The sequence below is a fragment of the Pseudorasbora parva genome, chromosome 10 (genome assembly GCF_024679245.1).
Source record: "Pseudorasbora parva isolate DD20220531a chromosome 10, ASM2467924v1, whole genome shotgun sequence".
NCBI lineage: Eukaryota > Metazoa > Chordata > Actinopteri > Cypriniformes > Gobionidae > Pseudorasbora > Pseudorasbora parva.
In genome coordinates, this window is record NC_090181.1 from 37,029,449 (window position 1) to 37,049,766 (window position 20,318).

General features: G+C 37.0%; 1 protein-coding gene and 2 long non-coding RNA genes across 3 annotated transcripts in view; 1 reads left to right on the forward strand and 2 right to left on the reverse strand.

Annotated features, from left to right (window-relative positions):
- Positions 1–7,177: 7,177 nt before the first annotated feature.
- Positions 7,178–8,962, reverse strand: LOC137090739 (uncharacterized). The gene is made up of 4 exons (XR_010907958.1): positions 8,857–8,962; positions 8,654–8,734; positions 8,441–8,522; positions 7,178–7,483 (listed from the first exon to the last, which is right to left on the reverse strand). It is a non-coding gene; the product is annotated as an uncharacterized lncRNA (long non-coding RNA).
- A 384-nt stretch (positions 8,963–9,346) lies between these two features.
- LOC137090740 (uncharacterized) lies at positions 9,347–10,560 on the reverse strand. Its single transcript, XR_010907959.1, has 3 exons — positions 9,936–10,560; positions 9,784–9,842; positions 9,347–9,449 (listed from the first exon to the last, which is right to left on the reverse strand). It is a non-coding gene; the product is annotated as an uncharacterized lncRNA (long non-coding RNA).
- A 5,045-nt stretch (positions 10,561–15,605) lies between these two features.
- kcnk5a (potassium channel, subfamily K, member 5a) overlaps positions 15,606–20,318 on the forward strand; it is a 105,693-nt gene continuing 100,980 nt past the window's right edge. Inside the window, exon 1 of the mRNA XM_067454691.1 lies at positions 15,606–16,035. Coding sequence (XP_067310792.1) covers positions 15,850–16,035 — 186 coding nt within the window. The 5' untranslated portion in view covers positions 15,606–15,849. The remainder of the gene's footprint in view (positions 16,036–20,318) is intronic.

Genomic DNA, 20,318 nt, shown 5'->3' on the forward strand with positions numbered 1-20,318 from the left:
CTGACAGTTTTTATTGTTTAGTCCATGTGATCTTGTAATTTACTTTCTTTTATTTGTTTAACTTTCTACATTTTCTTTTAACGTGAAATCAATTATACTTCTATTTCAAATTAAATCTTGTGTCTGTTGCTTCTCAGTATAACCTGGTACCTCCTTAGCGATCCCTAAAATCTTCTGACTAATCCAAATCCTAACTGTATAACATAGTAAGCAATCCATTAAACTATTTCTAATTCTTAGACAAGTGTTACAATTTACAAGTGATGAATAGTCTACACTTTAGATTAGGGGACGCAGAAAGCATTGTAAATGCTTTGTATACGTGTACAGATCATTTGTAATGGGTAATAAAGATTTGTAAATGATTTATTCATGCGTTTACAACATCATCTCTAGCAGGTGATGAACACTTTGTAGTGTGTACTTTAATGTAAATGCTGACTAGTGAAGGTATAGACAGCTGTATAGACAGCTGTCTTCTCTGACACCCGCACCTGATGCTTCACTGGAGGGTAAAACCAGTTCACATTATCACTAGACCCTTCAAAGAACACAAGTCTGCAGCATTGAGTGAAAGGATTTAACGTAACACTGCAATCCCCTGACTTTTAGTCATTCTAAAATGTTTATTAATTTGAGAACTAGTAATTTATCATTCTTTAAAATATAAATGCATACATTTATAAATGCATTTTGTGGGTTTTAACAGACCAGCTTAAAAATGTAATGATGCATCAATAAATTATACATTCATTATCTACTAATGGTTTGATCATCATTTGTAAATCATCTACATCATGTCTACATCATGTTTTGTAAATCATTAGTCATCATTAACTAATCAATTGTAAATGACTTATAACTGAATCTACTAAATATATGTAAAATAATTAACAAGTCATTCATTAATCATTAATGAATGCGTAGTCATGTTTAATAAATCATTAGTTAATTATTTACTAATGACTTTACAAAATTTACAAAACATTCATAAAATGTTAGCATATTACTTGATAATCTTTTATGAATGTTTTGTAAATGATTAGTTCATCATTAACTAACCACTTATAAATGACTTGTAACTGAACGTTACTATAAAGTGTTACCAAATTAAGATATTTTACTTTAATTTTATGTTTTTTGTTTGTCAAAAGCATAGCTGGCAGTCATTTACCGTTTTTTTGTTTTGTTTACAGTGCATTCAAACCAGGGCTGTGAGAACAAAATGACGTCATTTTGTTCTCGCAGCCTTGGGAGCGAGAACTTTTTTCTCTGTTCTTGTGGAGTATGTTGCAGCCTTAAACAGTCACATTACCTTCATCTGCTCTCCGTGTATGTTTTCCGTAACACTAGTACTATAAAAATTATAAAGGTTTAATTGCCATCTTTATCTTAAATGACCTGACGGACCGCGACCCGAATATCATTAAAAATATTTTTGGATGACTTGAAACTGTGGGTAACCGCGGGTGACCGCAGGCACCCGCTCATTTTGGATCAACCCGCGCATCTCTGGTGTATTTGTGTGCAAGTGCGGTTCGCGCTTATATCCTACGATCGGGCGGGCCAAGTAATATTCCAATCAATCACGGGTGGATGAGAAAGAAATCATTTTGTTCGTTTGATAAAGACGTTTAAGAGCCCTGTGGTTAAGAGAATCATTCCAGTTGCCGCTTTCAAAACAATCCCTCCCTCAGGTGACCTGAAATGTCAGGGGAGCTGAAGCTCATTAAATATGCAAATCTATCCAGTCCTAGCCGTGGGCGTTTAAGTCCAAGTCTCCAGCGTTCAGGAGAGACCCTCAAAACCAGTATAGAAAATAGCCTATTACTTATTAGTTATGATTTTTTTTAATGATCTTTGTTTGCAATACCACACTATATTGTCAAATTTAAAACTTTTATTAACAACATAATGTAACAATAACTTATATCTTCAGTCATTTAAAAAACTTAAGCAAAATAATCTGCCATCTAGATTCTCTTTTTCTTCTTCACCGAAGGTGACATTCAAGTTCACAAAAAAAAAAAAAAAAACAATAAAATGAAATGTGCTGTGACAGTCATGAAGCTCTGTGTTGCTCTGGAGGTCCAGCAATCTGTAGTAAAGGCAACTAAATGTGCGCTGCTCACACCTTTAATAATTTTCTCCTACATTATAGAGATTGCTAATGTCTCGTCATCGCGACATATTCTCAGTGGTAAACGCAAAGCATTTTGGGAATCCGCAGCACAAACGGGCGCTAGACTTCTTATTTGCATGGAGAGAAGAACGCAATGTTTAAGATGCTGTCTACCTGCTGTGTTATAAACTGCAATAGTCATTCTCATGATAGAAGTGTCTTAAAGCTTAAGAACAGGATATCCTTTTATCGTTTTCCAGTGTGGAAAAATAATAGTACAACTAAGCCATGTTTCAGAGGTGACAAAAAGGCGACGAATGGCATGGATAGCAGCTGTAAGGAGGCCCTTCGTAATAAAGTAATACAACCAATAAAACAATTGATTTTCTTTTTTTCATCTAAGTGTAATTTAAAAATAAACAGATTAGAGCGTTTGAGGACAAGAAAAGAAAACCAAAGCAATACGATGAATGTCAAAAAAGATGGCATTGACAGTACATTGTGCATTAAATGGGGTTGGAAAAATTTCTTGATATAGATCTCAAGTTTAATTGCATCTAAACACATTATAGCGTTAGTGCCAAGATTTTTCACGTGAATAAAGGCATAGATTCGCAAACTTTGCTTATAATCCCTAATAGTCCTTGTTAAGCTTGTCAGAAGTTCTCATTTCTAATCTGCCCTTGTATTTTTTTTCCTTATCAAAACCGAATATCATCATGTTGTACATCGAGCAGGGACAGTTTTGTGCATTTTTTTTCCTGATTTCACCAGAACAAATAGAAAATCTTTGCAACGGCGTTAAGCGATAGATTAAAGCGCTTGTCTGTGTGAAGACTGCACAGTATGCAAGAGAAATTCACGCCACAGATAACAGCGGCAACGAGCACCAGATCGCCTCTTATTTAACAAACAAATGTAATGATGCTCTTCTAGGTAACTAGAAATGTTTTGTTTGTATTAGAAGCTGCATTTTGTATTATTATATTCAGGTTTTTCCTCCAATTTTTTTATTATTTTCATGCTAGAACACTTGCCTGCTATGCCAGACCATGTAAACGGGTTAAACATACTAATAATTCTTTGCGTTTTGATGACAATGCCGCCAAGTTGGTCACATGTCTTAGCGATCTCTATTGTACATGGAGCGAATCACCTTAGCTGTGAGATGTGTTCTACTTGGGATTTCGTAGCTAATTAAATGCATAAACACACATTGACTCTTATTTTGAATGCATGATTGCAGTTGCAGGATGCTCATTCAAGTTCAGATGAGGGAGATAAAATACACATTGTTACAACCCTCTAACAAACATTGTCACTATTCATCAGTATCAGCATCATAGATGTGCACTTTTCATTGATTGAGCCGCTCTGAAGCGTTGTAGCCTATTGGAGATTCGTGAGCCTGAAAGACGCGTGTTTCCCCCGCTGTTAAAACCGCACGTTACAATTCAAATGTGCGCATCTTTTACATCTGGATCTCTTCCCTAATCGTCCCTCCCTAACATTTTCATCTTGTTTTTATTCGTTGACGAAAATGTTATTAGATTTTCGTCAGAGTTTTTTGTCATCCAACACTAGTTTTTATTTCCGTCTCGTTTTTGTCTGTGAAAAAAGGTATTTTATTTGTAAAAACAACAACAAAAACAACAACAACAACAACAATGCTTCAGCGAAGCAGGAGGGGGTTCAAGTTCTGTGGGGGCGTGGCAGCATCGACTCCATTTTTTACTGCTGTCTATCCTGCTTAATCCTATTCAGACTGGGGTCCGTTCTTCGTACCTCACTTAATATCTGAAATGATTTGACAGATCCCAGCTCTTCTAATCGTGATAACTGATCTCTGGCTAATTTGGTTCTTCAAACAAATTTGCGGATTGGATTAAAATATCTGGATTAATTTATCTGAGATCATTGGGTGTTCTTTGTGTTCCCTGAAGAGGGCAGATGCATCAATACTCTAAACCACGATAAGCAATGCAGCAATTGGCTGGCGTCAAGACAACGTGATGACATCATATAATCAAAAAAGCCACCTGGCAAAACCTGACAAAGAAAAAATAAATAAATAAATAATCCGGACCTTTATAAGGAAACAGCCAAACGACCAAACCAACTTAAAAGTGAATGTCTAATTAAATGTTAAATTAAATGTGCACTTAAATTAAATGTGCAATTAAATGTGTTTTGATTCCCAATTGTTTATATTCACGATTGTATAACCAGTATTTGTACACCCTTTACATTTTTATTTTAATGTTGTCATTACATTTTCAATTTGAAGCAGATTTGTTATGTGAAAGTATTCATTATTTTCTTAATGGTCAAGATCACTCCCAAGGCGTCAAAATTCGAAGTAGAGATCAACCAATATGGGTTTTTCTATAGCCGATGTCATAATTAGAGGTCAGGGTCCTCATTAGATATGTGCTGCCTAATTTTTTGGGACAATATTTTGTTTTCCCCTTCATTTGTATCATAAAATGTCAAACTAATAATAAAAAGTGGATAAAATGGATGCACACCATTTCTAAACTTAATTATTTATTGAACACTGACTTGAAACTCGAAGGTATAAAACTCATGTTGCACAACCTTATATGCAAGGACAATGCTAAACCCTGACATTCTTGACTGTTAACATTATGCAGCTTTAATGAGTATAATAACTGTGCAACGTTATTATGAACTTTATTAGTCTGATATCCATTTTTATTCACATTATAGTTAATGGAAGCACACATTGTAACACGGGAGTCCACTGAAGGCGAGGTTGATGAACCCAAGTGCAGCTTTATTAAACATAAATCCAAACATAAACAAAAGACTTGGCAAACAAAATAAAACTTGACTGAAACTTGACTGAAACTTGACTGAAACTTGACTTTACGAAACACTCACCAACAGTGGGTTACACATCAACAATAACTGACAAAGAATATGGCAAACATGAGGGCTTAAATACACAAGGGCTAGTGACAAAACGAGGGACACCTGTGAACAATGATGAACCTATAAACCAATGACAACAAGACACAGGGACACGAGGCAGGAACACATGAGGGCATGGAATCACATGACAATGGACCACATGACAAGACCAGGAAGTGCATGACAAAACATGACAGTGAACATGAAACCTTAAAACATGAAACATGAACCTACACCCAAACACCTGTGACACACATATGCAGTGTTGTGCAAGTTACTTCCAAACTGTAATATATTATAGATTACTTATTACTGCTATTTAAAAGTAATTCATTACATTACAATATTACTGTCTCAGAATTGTAATGCGTTACATTACTCCTGTATTACTTTTGAGTTACTTTCACCAAAATAACTTCAGAAGTAGCTCTTAACATTCTAAAATGTAGGCAGAGAGCATTTTACATCCAGTAGAAGGCGATATGATGAAGAATAATGACATGGGCCATCCAGGCTAACAATAGAGAATTGGCAAAAAAGTGAATGCTCAAGACAATGCAAGAAATCATGACGATCCAACTCTGTTATAAGTATTATTTTAGAGGTAAAGTGATTATCTGGCAAAATCTGGGAATAGCTTCTGTTCATAGACACAACAGAACGGTGTAAACTCTAAGTTATGACAATATGCGCATTTGTTCTTTTCTTATTGTTGCGACATAGTTGCGAGATAGTTATTTCGGTTTTAGAAAAAGGTTGTATTTGACTGCATTTGCATTTGACTAGCCTACGTTCTTGTCCTTATCTCTGATAAACTAAGCAATGCGCATCCATCTCGCGAATGTACAGTAGGGATGAGACGGTGGGGACATTTTCCCACCGGTTAATCAAAGTGCGATGACATCACCGGTATCTGGGCTTTTAAATCACTATTCTATTTAACCGAAAGGAACATGCGCACTCCGCTTGGTCATTAATAACGGGAGCGGATGCAAGCGAGTGCTTTCAAGAATTCCTATAAAAGTTAAGCTTCCATATGAACTGAAAACGCGCCAGTGCGCGCTCACCGTGAATGACAGCTCGTTAGTAAATGCGCGCTCTGTGCGGCCAAGCAGGTTTTTAGTTTCGGTTTAAAATTAGCCTATTATTCTTAATGAAATACACAACACAATGGCAAACCCCCTTTAATAGGCGCTTTTACATTTCACTTTGAAACCAAATCTTCCGCGATCATCTGTCAGCTAAAGATCACATGTTCGGCTCATGCTTATAGCAGACACCTTCGGTTTTTATTTGAACAGTCTGTTCTCTAACTGAACTAAATGACTGTATTACTATAAAAAATCTAAACGACGGTGTCACTGTGTGCAGTAGTCTTATTCTGTCATCTTCACCCAAGTGCTGTTTATAGGCATTAGCCTAGTTTGGCTCAGCAGCGCGCGCCTTGTCTCTCGTCCGTTCTTCGACGCGCTTGTCGTTGTGCTCTTTGAAACGACAGAGCCTTTAAACCTTCTTTAGCCACTTTTCCACTGGCCAGCACGAGCACAGAGGCTGAAATCATGCCTGCGGTACTTCTGTAAAATCCGCAATAAACACGTACGCCTTCACTGGACAATATCAGCACAGTAAATTTGAAATCCGGAAATCAACACCAATAGAGTTAATTTCAACACTTTAAAAGTGTATATATGGGAACCACCCGCAAAGTGTTAATTCAACACTTTTAAAAGTGTTGCCTCTCACAACACCCAACTCGGTGTTACAATAAACTCTAATAGAGTAAAATATTAACACCAATGCAGATAACAACAACACTCTTACAGAGTTAAGTGCAGCTTTGTAGAAAACACTGGCAGAGTTAAAATTCTACACTGTTCTGGTGTTGACCTAACACTTCAGAAAAATGGAAATCAATCTACTCAACTAATATGTATATATATATATATATATATATATATATATATATATATACACACACACATACATGCATACATATACAAACACACACACACACCCACGCTGTTCATTGCAAAGTAAAAAATAAAGAATGCAAAAAGTTGTTTTAAACTAGTTCTTTATTTACGAGCAAGTCCATTTACATCACAGAAGGTTAACTTTTAAAATAAATGATGAAGGCATAATATGCATTTCTTTCATAAGCTATTAAAGCTGCTTATAAGTGTGTAATACTTCAAGTCCTGCATGTCATGTGAATATATGTCCTGTGTCAGTGAAGTTGGTTCAGTACCTTCAACTTTGCAACAGAACAGCAGTACTTGAGTCAACACAACATTCAGCAGATGAAAAAACAGTCGCAGGATATCTGTGGATCAGTTGTGTCCAGTTGCTAACAGTGCAGTTCAGTTGTGGTTTCATATGCAGAGCAGGAAAAGCTGTGTAGATCCAACTCTCTGGAATCCTGGTTCCCTAAACAACACAATACCAGACCAATTACAATTAATACTAGTTGTATTTTATAAATACAGTAAGTTTATGGTGCAAAAAGTTCAATCATCTTGGACTTTGGTGACTCAAGCAATAAACTATTTTGGTTAGAATTGACTGATTTTCAAGTACATTAAAGGCTTACTTCATCCAAGTTACTTCTGTTATTAAATTACTCACCCTCATGTTGTTCTTAACCCGTAAGACTTTTTTTCATCTTTTTTTCCATATTTTTAATAATATCTAAGAAATTTCTGTCCTTTCATTTACAGCCTATTCAGCCTCCACTTCCAAAGCCTAGAAAGGTACAAAGGAAATCATAAGTGATCTATGTGACTCCAGTGGTTTAACCTCATTTTTATGAAACAAGTGCTTTATTTGCTCAAAAAATCTCAACTCCATATATAAAATATATATATATATATATATATATATATATATATATATATATATTTTTTTTTTTTGCAAACACGGCATTTGCATAGTTTAATGAAAATGTATGTTAAACCACTGGAGTTGCATGGAGTACTTTAATGATGTACCTTTATATATTTCTGTGGCTTGAAAGTGGAAGTTGCATGGACTGTCTATGATTCAAAATGCGCCGAGGCTTAATGAAGCTGTGTTTTGAAATCTGCCATGCCGTTATTTAGTTTTTTTTACGCACAAAAACTATTCTCGTCACCTTAGAAAATTATTGTAGAGCCACTGTAGTGAGATGGGCTCTGTAACGACATCTTTAGTGCCTTTATGGGTCTTGAGAGAGGAAATTATATAGGTGTCAATGAAGGCCTTTTTGAGCCATCGGATTTCAACACTAATATCTTCATCTGTGTCTGAAGATGAATGGTCTTAAGGGTGTCCAACGATATAAGGGTGAGTAAATGATGACAGAATTTTCATTTTTGGGTGAACTAACCCTTAAGAAATCTCACTTACTAGTCATCTGCTGGAATGATTTTTGTTCCCTTCTTCCTGACTTTGTGATGTTGGGGGCAGGTGATTTCCCAATCTGTTGAGTCTAAAATCAAACAGAAAATATATACCTGTCAAATCATGAAAACAATTAGTTTGACTCAATTCTATTAGCCAAATACCAACAAATGTGATGTTTGTGGCCATGATTCTCTCATGTTATATGTTAAATCGTACCATCTCCAGACAGGTTCTAGTCTGTACAGCCTTCAAACACCAAGCCAGGTACCCTTTATTTGCTGCATCATAGAAATTCTCCTAAAAACACAAACAGCAAAAACAATACATTTAAACATGAAGGCATATCCAAACGTTAACCAAAAGTTAGTGATAATTAGCCTACATTTTGCATAAATATTTAGTCTGAAAGAATGACTTACCCATTCTAAAAGTATTGGTCCTCCAATAATAGTGACACTTTCAAGGGTATTGGTCTGCAGTTTGTGGAGTTGTTCTTCTGTTTTTCAGTCATATGGGAGGTGTGCTGGCAACGAGCAAAATATAGTTTGAGGATGAAGAAATACTTTAAACAGTCTTAAAGTATACACGTTTCATTAGTTTTAAACACAGACTCTAGTGCATCTATCATCATAAAAGTGCATCTATCATCATAAAAGTGCATCTATCCATCATAAAAGTGCATCTATCATCATAAAAGTGCATCACCACAGACATTGACATTGATCTTTTTCTTTCTCACACTGTTGATCTCTAGTGTATAAGATCCAGCATCCATGGAGGGATGCATGCACTTTTTGCCTTAGTTGTCCTTTATTGTAAATAAATATTATTGATCAATATCTGTGCTTAAAGATATTCACCAATAATCTGCCAAGAAAAGCACTACAGTTTTCTATACCTTAAACATACCTTTTTGCTGCAGAACAGAAAGCATGGTCATCTGTCAGCCTCGGTTTCAGTCCAGGGGGGTGGTCAAAAATCAATGTTGATGCAGCTGATGAACATGATGCTTCTTAAGACAGAGACAGGTCAAAAGCAAATTAGGTCAACATTTTTAGAAGTTCATAAAACAATCCTGCCTAAAACTTTGTCACTTGATTTCGCAAAAAAATAGCTTTCCTTTGTTAGTAATATGAGTCTTTGAATCTGGAATTATTCTACCCAATAAAAATCATACACAAAGATTAAGTAGTGCAACAAGATTACAGTTCGGTGAATGAACTATAACGGGGAAGAGAAAGCATGTTAGAAACCCCCGTTTGATGCTGCTTCACCAGTGAGGCCAGTGATTTTTCCAAGACATAAATACATAATTATACAGATTATTATATGTGTAGAACACTTACTTTAGGTGTTTTCTCTGTTAAAAGCACACTCCGTGTCTCAACTGCGTCACAAGCCTAGTCTGTAAGAAAGGTTTAGGCGCGTTTTAAAAGCGTTAGATATCGTTAAACGACGTCATTAAAAAAACACGGTGCAAATTAGGCTAAACACTTACTTTCGTCGTTTCCCTCATAACGTGCAAGCGGCGTGCACCCGCCTCCTCGTCGTCAGTTCCATGTCACCACTCTCACGAGTCAAAGAAAATGCCGCATGTGAGAAAGGTTGTTTCGTTTAAGCGTGCAGAGCATTTAAATATCGCGTTAAATAAACATTTTATAAAATACATATTGTAAATGAGCTAAAACACTTACTTACGGCGTTCCCCTGTGAAAAAGCACCCGCCTGGTCTGCTCCGTCCGAATCACGTCAACGAAAATGCCTCTATGAGAGCTGTTTAACCGTGCACAGCACATAACTAGTTATAAAACAATATAATGCTATAAAATGGATACGTAAATGAGATGGAACCATAGGATGAAACACGCAATATCAGCGTTTCCCCTCCTTGATGTTACGCATCGCGAGGCAAAGAAAATGGCGTCTGTGAGAAAAAATTCGAGCTTGTTCGGCTGCCGAAATGTCCCGGATGTGACTTTACTCTCTGTCAGTGTTATTGATATTTAACTCTGAATATGTTCACCAGCCAGAGAGTGCGGTTTACACTAGCAGTGTTAATTCAACACCAGAAAATTAACTCTTTACTCTAAGAGTCCTTAACACCAAGATTTTGACACTGGAGATTTTGCTGAGGGAGATGAATTGAAGTACTGAATTAAAGGAAAATGAAGTAAATCGCTATACAAAAATATATCAGAAGCTGTCATTTAGTATTTAATTACTAACCTGGACACCACACGCGGCTATTGAATGACCACGAACAGGTAATAACATTTTTCATGCGTTAATGTATCGCGCCTTTTTTTCCTTTTCCTTTTTTGTTTTATTGTATTGGGGGGGGGGGGGGGGTGTACGCAAACGTTACTGGAAATGTACCGAGTAAAATATTACTGAAAATTGATTAGTAATGCCTTACACTACTGCGTTACAGCAAAAAGTAATAAGTTACTGTAATGTATTACTTTTGTAATGCGTTACTCCCAACACTGGTAATGGGCACCAATATTTGAAATTTGATGTGCACGATCTTCAGCGGATGGAAATGCTGGTCGCTTTTGGAAATTCCATCATACAAAAAAACTGGTTGGCCTCGTAATGCTTCTTGAATGAATTGTGTTTCTGCCTGTTATCTGTGTTTTATATCTTATAACACACAAATGGATAGGTTTAGAGATGAGATGGGGTTGGGTTGGGTTAAAACGTGTCTAAATATCGCAAATAAAATAAATGTAAATAGAATAATGCTGGATGATTAAATTGAGAAAATCACATTCATGTCATAATGGCTGTGATGTGAAACTCTAAGGAAACTGAGGTGAGGACTCATGTGCAAAAAAGGAGTAAATTTATTAAACAAAAGCAACATTAACACACCACAAAACCCACAATGGGGCAAAAATAAATAAACATAACAAACATAAACACAAAATTACCATAAGGAAATCACTTGGAAACAGGAGACATGTACATGACAAAACAATGATCTGACAAAGGAGGCTAACAGGGTGGGAAGGACAGACCAGAGCAGGGCAAGGGGAACACGAGGGACAGACCAGGGAGGATCAAACAAGGGGGGAAACAGGGGAAACAAAAAGTTCAGGAGGCCAGGGCGGCCCGCAGAGTTCAGGCAGTCAGGGTGGCGTGGGCAGAGCAGGACGCCAGGGTGGTGCAGTAAGAGGCAGGAGCCTGGGTGGCACTTCCTGAACAGCAGCGACCACCGGAATAGAGTTTACTGGCACAGAGCCTTCCTTCTCCACTTAGAACCCACCGGAACTGGGTCCACTGGAGCCGGGTCCACCGGAACACAGACCAGCGGAACTGGGACCATAGGAGGACTGAGGTCCTGGTGGAGCAGGGACGAGGAGAGCCTTCCTTCTCCTCCTCCACTTAGAGGACACCGGAACATAATACACTGGAATTGAGTCCACCGTAATATAATCCACTGGATATGAGTACACCGGAATATGGACCACCGGAACTGGGACCACTGGAACATAATCCACTGGAATACAGACAACCGGACCTGGGAGCAGAGACGAGGAGAGCTTTCCTTCTCCTTCTCTGCTTAGAACCCACTTGAGCCAGGTCCACCGGAGAAAAAAAAAGAAAAAAGATTTGTAACAAAAGAGAAGAATTTAAGGATACAAAGAGTACTTACCAACATGATCATCATTTCAGAGATAAATAGTGCAGGTGAATGCATATACAAACAAGCTCTCCATTTAGGATTTGAACAAATATTATCCAAGCGCCTTTGATGACGTGCATGATTACGTTACTGTTGATCATCTGTCCATCATCGTCTAAAGCCCGCCCTGATGATTTCATTGGTCTGAGCAGTTTCTGTTCAGGCATAATCACTCCTCTATGGATTGAGTCCAGAGTGAACCGCCCAAGCTCAAATGTTATGGGTGGGGCTGAGTTCGGCTGGCATCCAGGCTAAATTTTATCATGACCATGCTTCGGATTTTCGGACGCCTTGGGAATGAGAACGGGTTGATTATCTGCATCTCTTGCACTGCATCAAGCCACTCCCATAATATCCATCATCATTCAAATTAATGCACGACACAGATCAACTGCACAATATGTGTTTAAACCTATAAACCTATAAAGTAATTATTTTATCACAAATAAATCTCTCAATCAAGTGACTGTGTCTATAGTATCACACGCACCTTTTTTTTTACAACATTATAATATTTTCAAACAAACTTTTATATAATTATTATTATTATTTCAAATTAATATTGCCCCTGGTTCAGTAAGGAATTCTTGTAATAAAGTAGCAGTGGCTGGGACAGATTTTAAGTATCACCTGTGGATGCAATCTAATCCAACATGAAATCCAGACTGAGTTGCAGGGCGAAATCAGGGAGTCAAACATATCCAGCATTTTGCAAAAAAATATGATCTGCTTTGCAAGATTTTCTCACAAATGCAGCTTGTGCAGATTTTCTCACAAATGCAGTTCTCATCTCATAATTGAGCTTAATATACACGATACTGATCTTGCAATACAGTACAATACATCAACAATAGTTTGAACATATCCAAAATAGTTCAAATGGTATAGTTTTTAATTATTACTTTAAACACCTTTAACTCATTAAAGTGCTAAACTTGTAGGCTGGGCTTGGTCCTTCTCCCCCATTCACAGTAAAATGGTGACAGCAGAAAATAAATATTCATCATTCCGCTTATAATATATAGCCTACTCTGCTTAAAATATATTTTATTGTATCAGTATTTACAATATTTAAAGGGATAGTTCACCCATAAATGAAATTTATGTCATTAATTACTCACCCTAAAGTCGTTCCACACCCGTAAGACCTCCGTTCATCTCCGGAACACAGTTTAAGATATTTTATATTTAGTCCGACAGCGTATCTTAGTGTATTCACACTATACTGTCCATGTCCAGATAGGGAATAAAAACACCATCAAAGTAGTTCATATGTGACATCATTTAGTTAATTAGATTCTCTTGAAGCATCGAAAATACATTTTGGTCCAAAAATAGCAAAAACTACATTCAGGATTGTCTTTTTTTCCCCGTTTGTTTTCAAACCTCAAATAATGATTCAATCGGTCATAAATCAGCGTATTGATTCATGATTTGGATCGCGTGTCAAACTGCCAAACTGTAGCCTAGAAATCTAGACGCACCCTAGCGGCAGCAAATCTAATCTGCCCACGAGTGTCGTCTAGCAACTCTCAATACCCTTCTGAGCTGTATTCACCTAACGCTTGCCGGGCCAATCACATCGTGTATAGAGTCGGTGGGCGGGGCCATAATGATGATGGCCGAGTTGCGTTTGCGTGCTTCTAGTAAACACAGAAACTGGTGAACGGCGTTCTTTCGAATCAGCTTTGACCGCGACTATGGAAGACTTGGAGTTAAGCTTTTCTCTGAGAAAAGGAAAAAGAACGGCACTGAAATCATTCTTAAAAAGGGAAGATGTGTTCAGAGTTTTGCCGACCGGATACGGCGAATGTTTAATCTATCAACAAGCTCTGTTTCACCTTCGTTGCTCTGGTTGGTGTAGCGCTATCCTATTGCGTGCAGAGGGAGTTTGAAAGACAACCGTTTATCCCACCCCAGTTTCCAGACCAAACATCTTGAGGTGGGTCTGGCATCACATGACATTGGTGATCCGAATCATGAATCAATACTGAAGCGGCAGTGGATTTCAAAATTAGGGGTTAACAATACGCTGATTCATGACCGTTTGAATCTTTATTTGAGGTTTGAAAACAATTACGGAAGAGAAGACAATGCTGAATAAAGTCATAGTTTTTCTTATTTTTGGACCAAAATGTATTTTTATATGGACTACTTTGATGGTGTTTTTGTTCCCTTTCTGGACATGGACAATATAGTGTGCATACACTTAGATACGCTGTCGGACTAAATATAAAATATCTTAAACTGTGTTCCGAAGATGAACGGGGGTCTTAAGGGTGTGGAACAACATTAGGGTGAGACATAAATTTAATTTTTGAGTGAACTAACCCTTTAATGTGACATTAACATATATCACACAAAACTAAATCTGCATAAAATTGAATCTACAATACGGTAAATTTTTTTATTGCAGTATATTATTTGTGATACTATACACCCTTACATTATTTTGAATGTTCTCATTTGAATTATATCATCAAATGTACAAATTACATAAAAGGAAATACTTTTTTATATCCCATTACAGTGGATAAATGGTATGGAGGATCAATGCATGAATTTTAATGAAAAAAACTAGCCCTAGCTAAAATGTCACTACTGCTTTTGCACTTATATATTATTGCACAATAATATATTTATATTTTTATGTTTTTGTTGTTGTTGTTTTTTAATGAAATAGGGTTGAGATTGTGAAAATCTCAAAAAGATTAATAATAATAGATACAGTAAGACAGAAATACTGCATCCTGTTCCCTACTCATTTTCGTCATTTTCTGAAAACATGTTTGAAAATCGTAAATTGACCCAAAGCGCCATCTGCTGGTCTGGTAGAGGAAGTTGCTCGACTGCATTTGTGAGACAATTAAGCTGAGAGATCGTAACAGACATGTATGCATTTTTGTGGACTAGATTTGGTATTTATTCAAAGGTTACATGCAATTTGTAGGATGGTTTGTATTTATTTGTGAAATATGTACGCTCACTCATTTATTTACAAAATAGCCTACAGTAGGCCTATTTGTTACTTTTCTGCGTTTTCACTCAAACTGACCTTTGTATTTGCATATTGCTTTCTGTTTGTTTGCGAGTCGAGTTTTCCTTTGAAAAGCATAACGTGTTTGTTTGCAAAATGCTGGATTTGTTTGTTTAATTTTGGCACACAAATCACTCCATAGGATCAGGCTGGGTTTACAGAGTAAATATATCTGGAAAATTTTGCCCTTAAATAAGCCACATGCCCTGTGTGTAGATATCAATTTAATATGTACGTAGAACAATTTAAAATATTGTTTCAACTCAATCTAGGGCACATTTAAGAAGTACCATTCATTCGTTATTTTATTTGTTATTTACTTATAATATAAATGTGTAGCCTAAGAAATATAAACTAACAAGGAAATGTGAAATTGAAACAAAGTTAAATGTTGCGATAAAAGACACTGCAAAAGAGGGAGGACTGGCGTATAGTGGGTGGATCTTGGGCCAACTTCCTTCTCTCATGGTTTGTTGAACTACCAGATGAGTCAAGGCTTTCATCAGCTGTGCGAGAGGAGCACGTGGACTGCAAACACTCCCGGGGACTTTCCTCCAAAACGGACTTTTTTCCCCATTAAGGATCATCTGCCAGGACGTATTTGAGCTCGCATTAATTGTTTTTGAGAATGTGGGCGCTGTTAGTGTATTTTTTTTAAAGAATCCCTCCACTTAACTTAGGTTCATTATGGTGGACAAGGGTCCCCTTCTGACTTCGGCTATCATTTTCTACTTGTCCATTGGGGCAGCAATATTTCAAGTCATCGAAGAACCGAACTGGTCTATTGCGGTGCACCACTATAAAGACGAAAAGGAGAAAATATTAAAACAATTCCCGTGTCTTACAAAGGCGGACCTGGACAGCATTCTAGAGGTAGGATTACCAGTTTGAGTTACGTTAATTCTAACAAATGAGCAAAATGACGTGTTGCAACTCGTCTTCAAGTTGGAATGTAGAAAGCTAAATGCGTTCCAATTGCATTAATAAATGTTACTCTGGTTGTTGCCCACTGTGAAAAATCTGTAATGGATGAGGTATAGTAATTGTAGTATGGAGGAAGAAATGGATGAGTAAAGTGTGTATGGGTAGTGGGTCTATGCTCTATTGTTTATTGCACCTGCATATATCTCAACAATGTTTCTTCTAGAAATTGTATCCACTTACCTCATGTAAATTATTATTTTTTTTAAACAACAACAACAACAACAACAAAAAAAAAACCGTTTGTGCATTTTATATAAGTGAGGCAACTATCATGGGCTTTTGAGAAACATTTGAAATATCAATGTGGTAGGCTACTATTTAGAGAACAAAACATCCCTTAATTTTTGGGATTTTATTGTTTGATGTTTATGGTAGCCTAATAAATTAATTTGATAGTGGCAACAAGACCTAATTTTAAATGTCATCCATCATTAAATGTCAATATTTTAGGACTGGACAAAATGTACAGCAGTGTAGGGAGATGGCTCTTAAGTCATTCAATTGCTTCAATCCATAAAAAAGGGGGGAAAAGACATGTAGAAACAAGTTGTATGCTTTCTTGCCCCATCCCCCAAAGTAACTGACATTTGAGTGGATTGGGTATATGTTGCCCCCAGTGAGAGTGACCCTCTCCAAACTGTGGTCACATTCACTTGTATTTGTTCACTTTTGTTTCAAAGCATGAGTGATAGAGTAGGTTGAAAGACTTGCCATCTTGTAGGACATTTCGGGCTGTCAGACACATGACTCTAAAACACAACCAATGTGTCCCGAGGACAAGATTGTTACAGCAGCGGCACCTTCTAAATGTATAGGCTAACTCACAACAATGAAAAATATTAAGTAAGCCAAAAGCCACATAGTTATAACAAAGGACATAATTATTGTATATGGGCTAATTGGATTACTACATTAGCCTGTTACCTATTTTGGTCATTTGTATTCCAGTGTTTTTCATAGTAGCAGGTGTTTTCGTTTCATGATTTAAGAAACAAAAAGCCTCTTATGTAAACCATTTTTTAAAGAAGTAGGCTAATCTTAAAAAAAAGAAAAAGTGAAAAATTATATTAAGGTAAGATTTTTGGTGGCATTTTATTTTTTAAAGTTTTTTTTGTTTATGAGTTTAAATTCACATTTTCTATAAGTGACTTCTATAAGTTTCTATAGTCTCATCTATAACCTTTGAACTGTGTAGTTCATAACGCTGAAGTTGTCCATATGTAAAATACCTGTTTGCTAAATAATTAACTTTAATCTGCCCTCAAGGTTAACAACATTCTTGACTGTACTGTCATCCTTTTATGAATCTGTAAGGCAAAGACTATGTGACATTAAAGTACTGCCAACTGTGCAAGTAAGAGTGGCATATTTGATGAAGGTCACCTCTTATTTGATTGGGAAACCTCTAAATTGGGAAAGATCCATCGATTTAAAACTGTGATAATTCCCTCCTCAATCATTACAGGATGTCCAGGTTGATAAAGATGTTGGCATGATGGATGCTTTTTGTGAATCAACCTGTTGTCTTGTTTTATTTATAAAAAACGTATAGACATTTAATTGGAGAAGAAAGTAACTGGGTACAGGTTAGCTTGATGACATTTTTTAGGATGCTTTTGTTAATTTGCTTTAGTTAAAAGTCCAAGATTGGGGATTGATTTTCTTAAACTCGTTTATTAATCTTGCATGCTTGACAGTTTTCTATAATAGACCAGCACACTTTTACTGAACCTCTATGACTAGTGTATCATTTACAGCATAAGCTGATAAGTGCATTCACAAGTTGATGAGTAAGCAAAAACTATTTATTGTTTTTGTTATCATTTCCTGACACACAAAAACTGAATTCTGCTTTGGAAAATAGTTTTTAGGAAACTAAGACAATTTGAAATTGATACTATTTTGCTTAAAATAAACGCTACAAATTGAAACAGTCTGTAAACAAACAAGCAGTAGATGTTTAACTGATTGTGTAGAGTTTTATTGGTAACGGTGCTTTAATAGTATTTGCAGAGTATAGCAATTGTTGAATGAGTACTGCATTCCATGTACTGCAAGCACATTTAACATATCTGTTCTTAAACTAAGCTCATGCTCCACTTGTTACCATGATGGTATTCCCAACATAACAGAATCTCTTCTAAATTAGCATCGCTTAACATTAAACACTACTAATTTTCCAATTAAACATTAAATGTGCAGACAAAAAGAAGAAAAAACGTTAATTTTAGCTTTTAATCTCCCTTGGAGTTCCATGGCAAAGCATGCTGGGAAATAGAAATCCCAGCCCAGTTTCAGATGATACAAATGTATTGTAACTGTTAATATTTCCTTTATATTATGTAGTTAATTATGTTAATGCTGTTTTACCTCTTTTAAAGGTGTCATAAACTGCCTTTTTGAAACATTTGTTTTTAATGGATATGACTGGATAAGATTTGCATATTTAATGAGCTTCTGCTCCCCTGTCAGTACATGTGGGATTTGTGGGGAGGTGGAAACCCGAATGATTCGATCACAGGGCTTCCAAAATATCTTTATCAAACAAACACAATGATTTATCTCTCATCCACCTGCGATTGATTGGAACATTATTTTTTATTACTTGGCCCACCCGATTAGTGAACACAAGTTTGCATTACACATGTGCCTGCTCCGTTCAAATATAAAGTCAAGTGACTAAACAATACACATCAATAAAGGAACGTTATTTCATTATTTATGATAGCCCATCCCAATGAACCAACACCACAAATAAAGGATTATTTAGCCTTTGACAGCGTGCTAAGGTATGTTCAGTTAGACACGTACACATAATACAATCTGTAACAATGCTGTCTTTGTATAGCCTAGAAATCTAGACGCACCCTAGCGGCAGCAAATCTAATCTGCCGCGAGTGTTGTCTAGCAACTATCAATACATTTCTGAGTTGTAAACACCAAACTCTGGTCGGGCCAATCACATCGTGTATAGAGTCAGTGGGTGGTGCTTAACATAATGACGTCAGAGTTGCGCTTGCGTGCTTCTAGGGCCCTGTCTACACGAACACGGGTATTTTTCAAAACCGCAGCTTTTTCTATGTGGTTTGGCTGTTTGTCCACACGCAAACGCTGTATCCGGTTACTGCAACCGGACTTTTTTGAAAACTCCGGCCAGGGTGAAGATTTTTAGAAACTCCGGTTACAGCATTGTCGTGTAGATGGTGAAACCGGAGATTTCAGCTTTTTAACTAGAAGTGCGTGCCGTTCTGTCCTTTTTTTGACGTCAGATTTTCCACGTTATCATCTTTTGATTTACGTGAGTCGAGTTCATGCGGAGCTAACAGCTACTAACAGTGCTTATCACATGTAGCTATAGCCTACAGATACATGTTCAGTTCATTGTATTGCAGAACAAAGGTGCCAGAATGCAATAATACAAAATATAAAACAAGTGTGTGAAGCTATTACAGACCACTTTGGCCCTGCACCTGTGTATATACAGTTACCTGGCTGTCACTGAGTCCAAAGTAAAGGAACTTGTAGAAGGGTTTCACTTGAGCCCATGGCATCCTTCAGTCAGTGCAATGTGCATCAGTGCCGTGGATGGGACCCATGTGGAAATCAGGCAGCCAATCATAGCGTAGTTTTGCGTTCTCATGTGGACAGATTTTTTTAAAACCGTGTTTGTGTGGATGCGATTGTTTTTTAAAACGGTAATAAAAATACCTGTGTACGTGTGGACTAGGCCTAGTAAACACAAACTGGCGAACGGCGGTCTTTCGAATCAGCTTTGACCATGACTCTGGAAAGCTTGGAGTTAAGCTTTTCTCTGAGAAAAGAACAAAGAATGGCACCGAAGTCATTCTTAAGAAGGGAAGGTGTTTAATCTTTCAACGAAATCCGCTTCACCTTCGTTGCTCTGGTTGTTTGTAGTGATATCCAACTGTGTGCACGCAGAGTTTGAAAGACAACCGTTTATCCCGCCCCTCAGATTGAGCCCTGTCAATGGTGAGTTTCCAGACCATACATCTTGATGTGGTTCTTGCTAGGGATGTTAACCGATGACCGTTTGACCGATGGTTGACCGTATCGAACGTTAACCGATCAAAGTTGTCGGTAAAAAAAAAAAAAGATCTCTAAATTAGGCTATTATAGACAGTGGACTAAACGCTACTACAGTTAGCCATCTC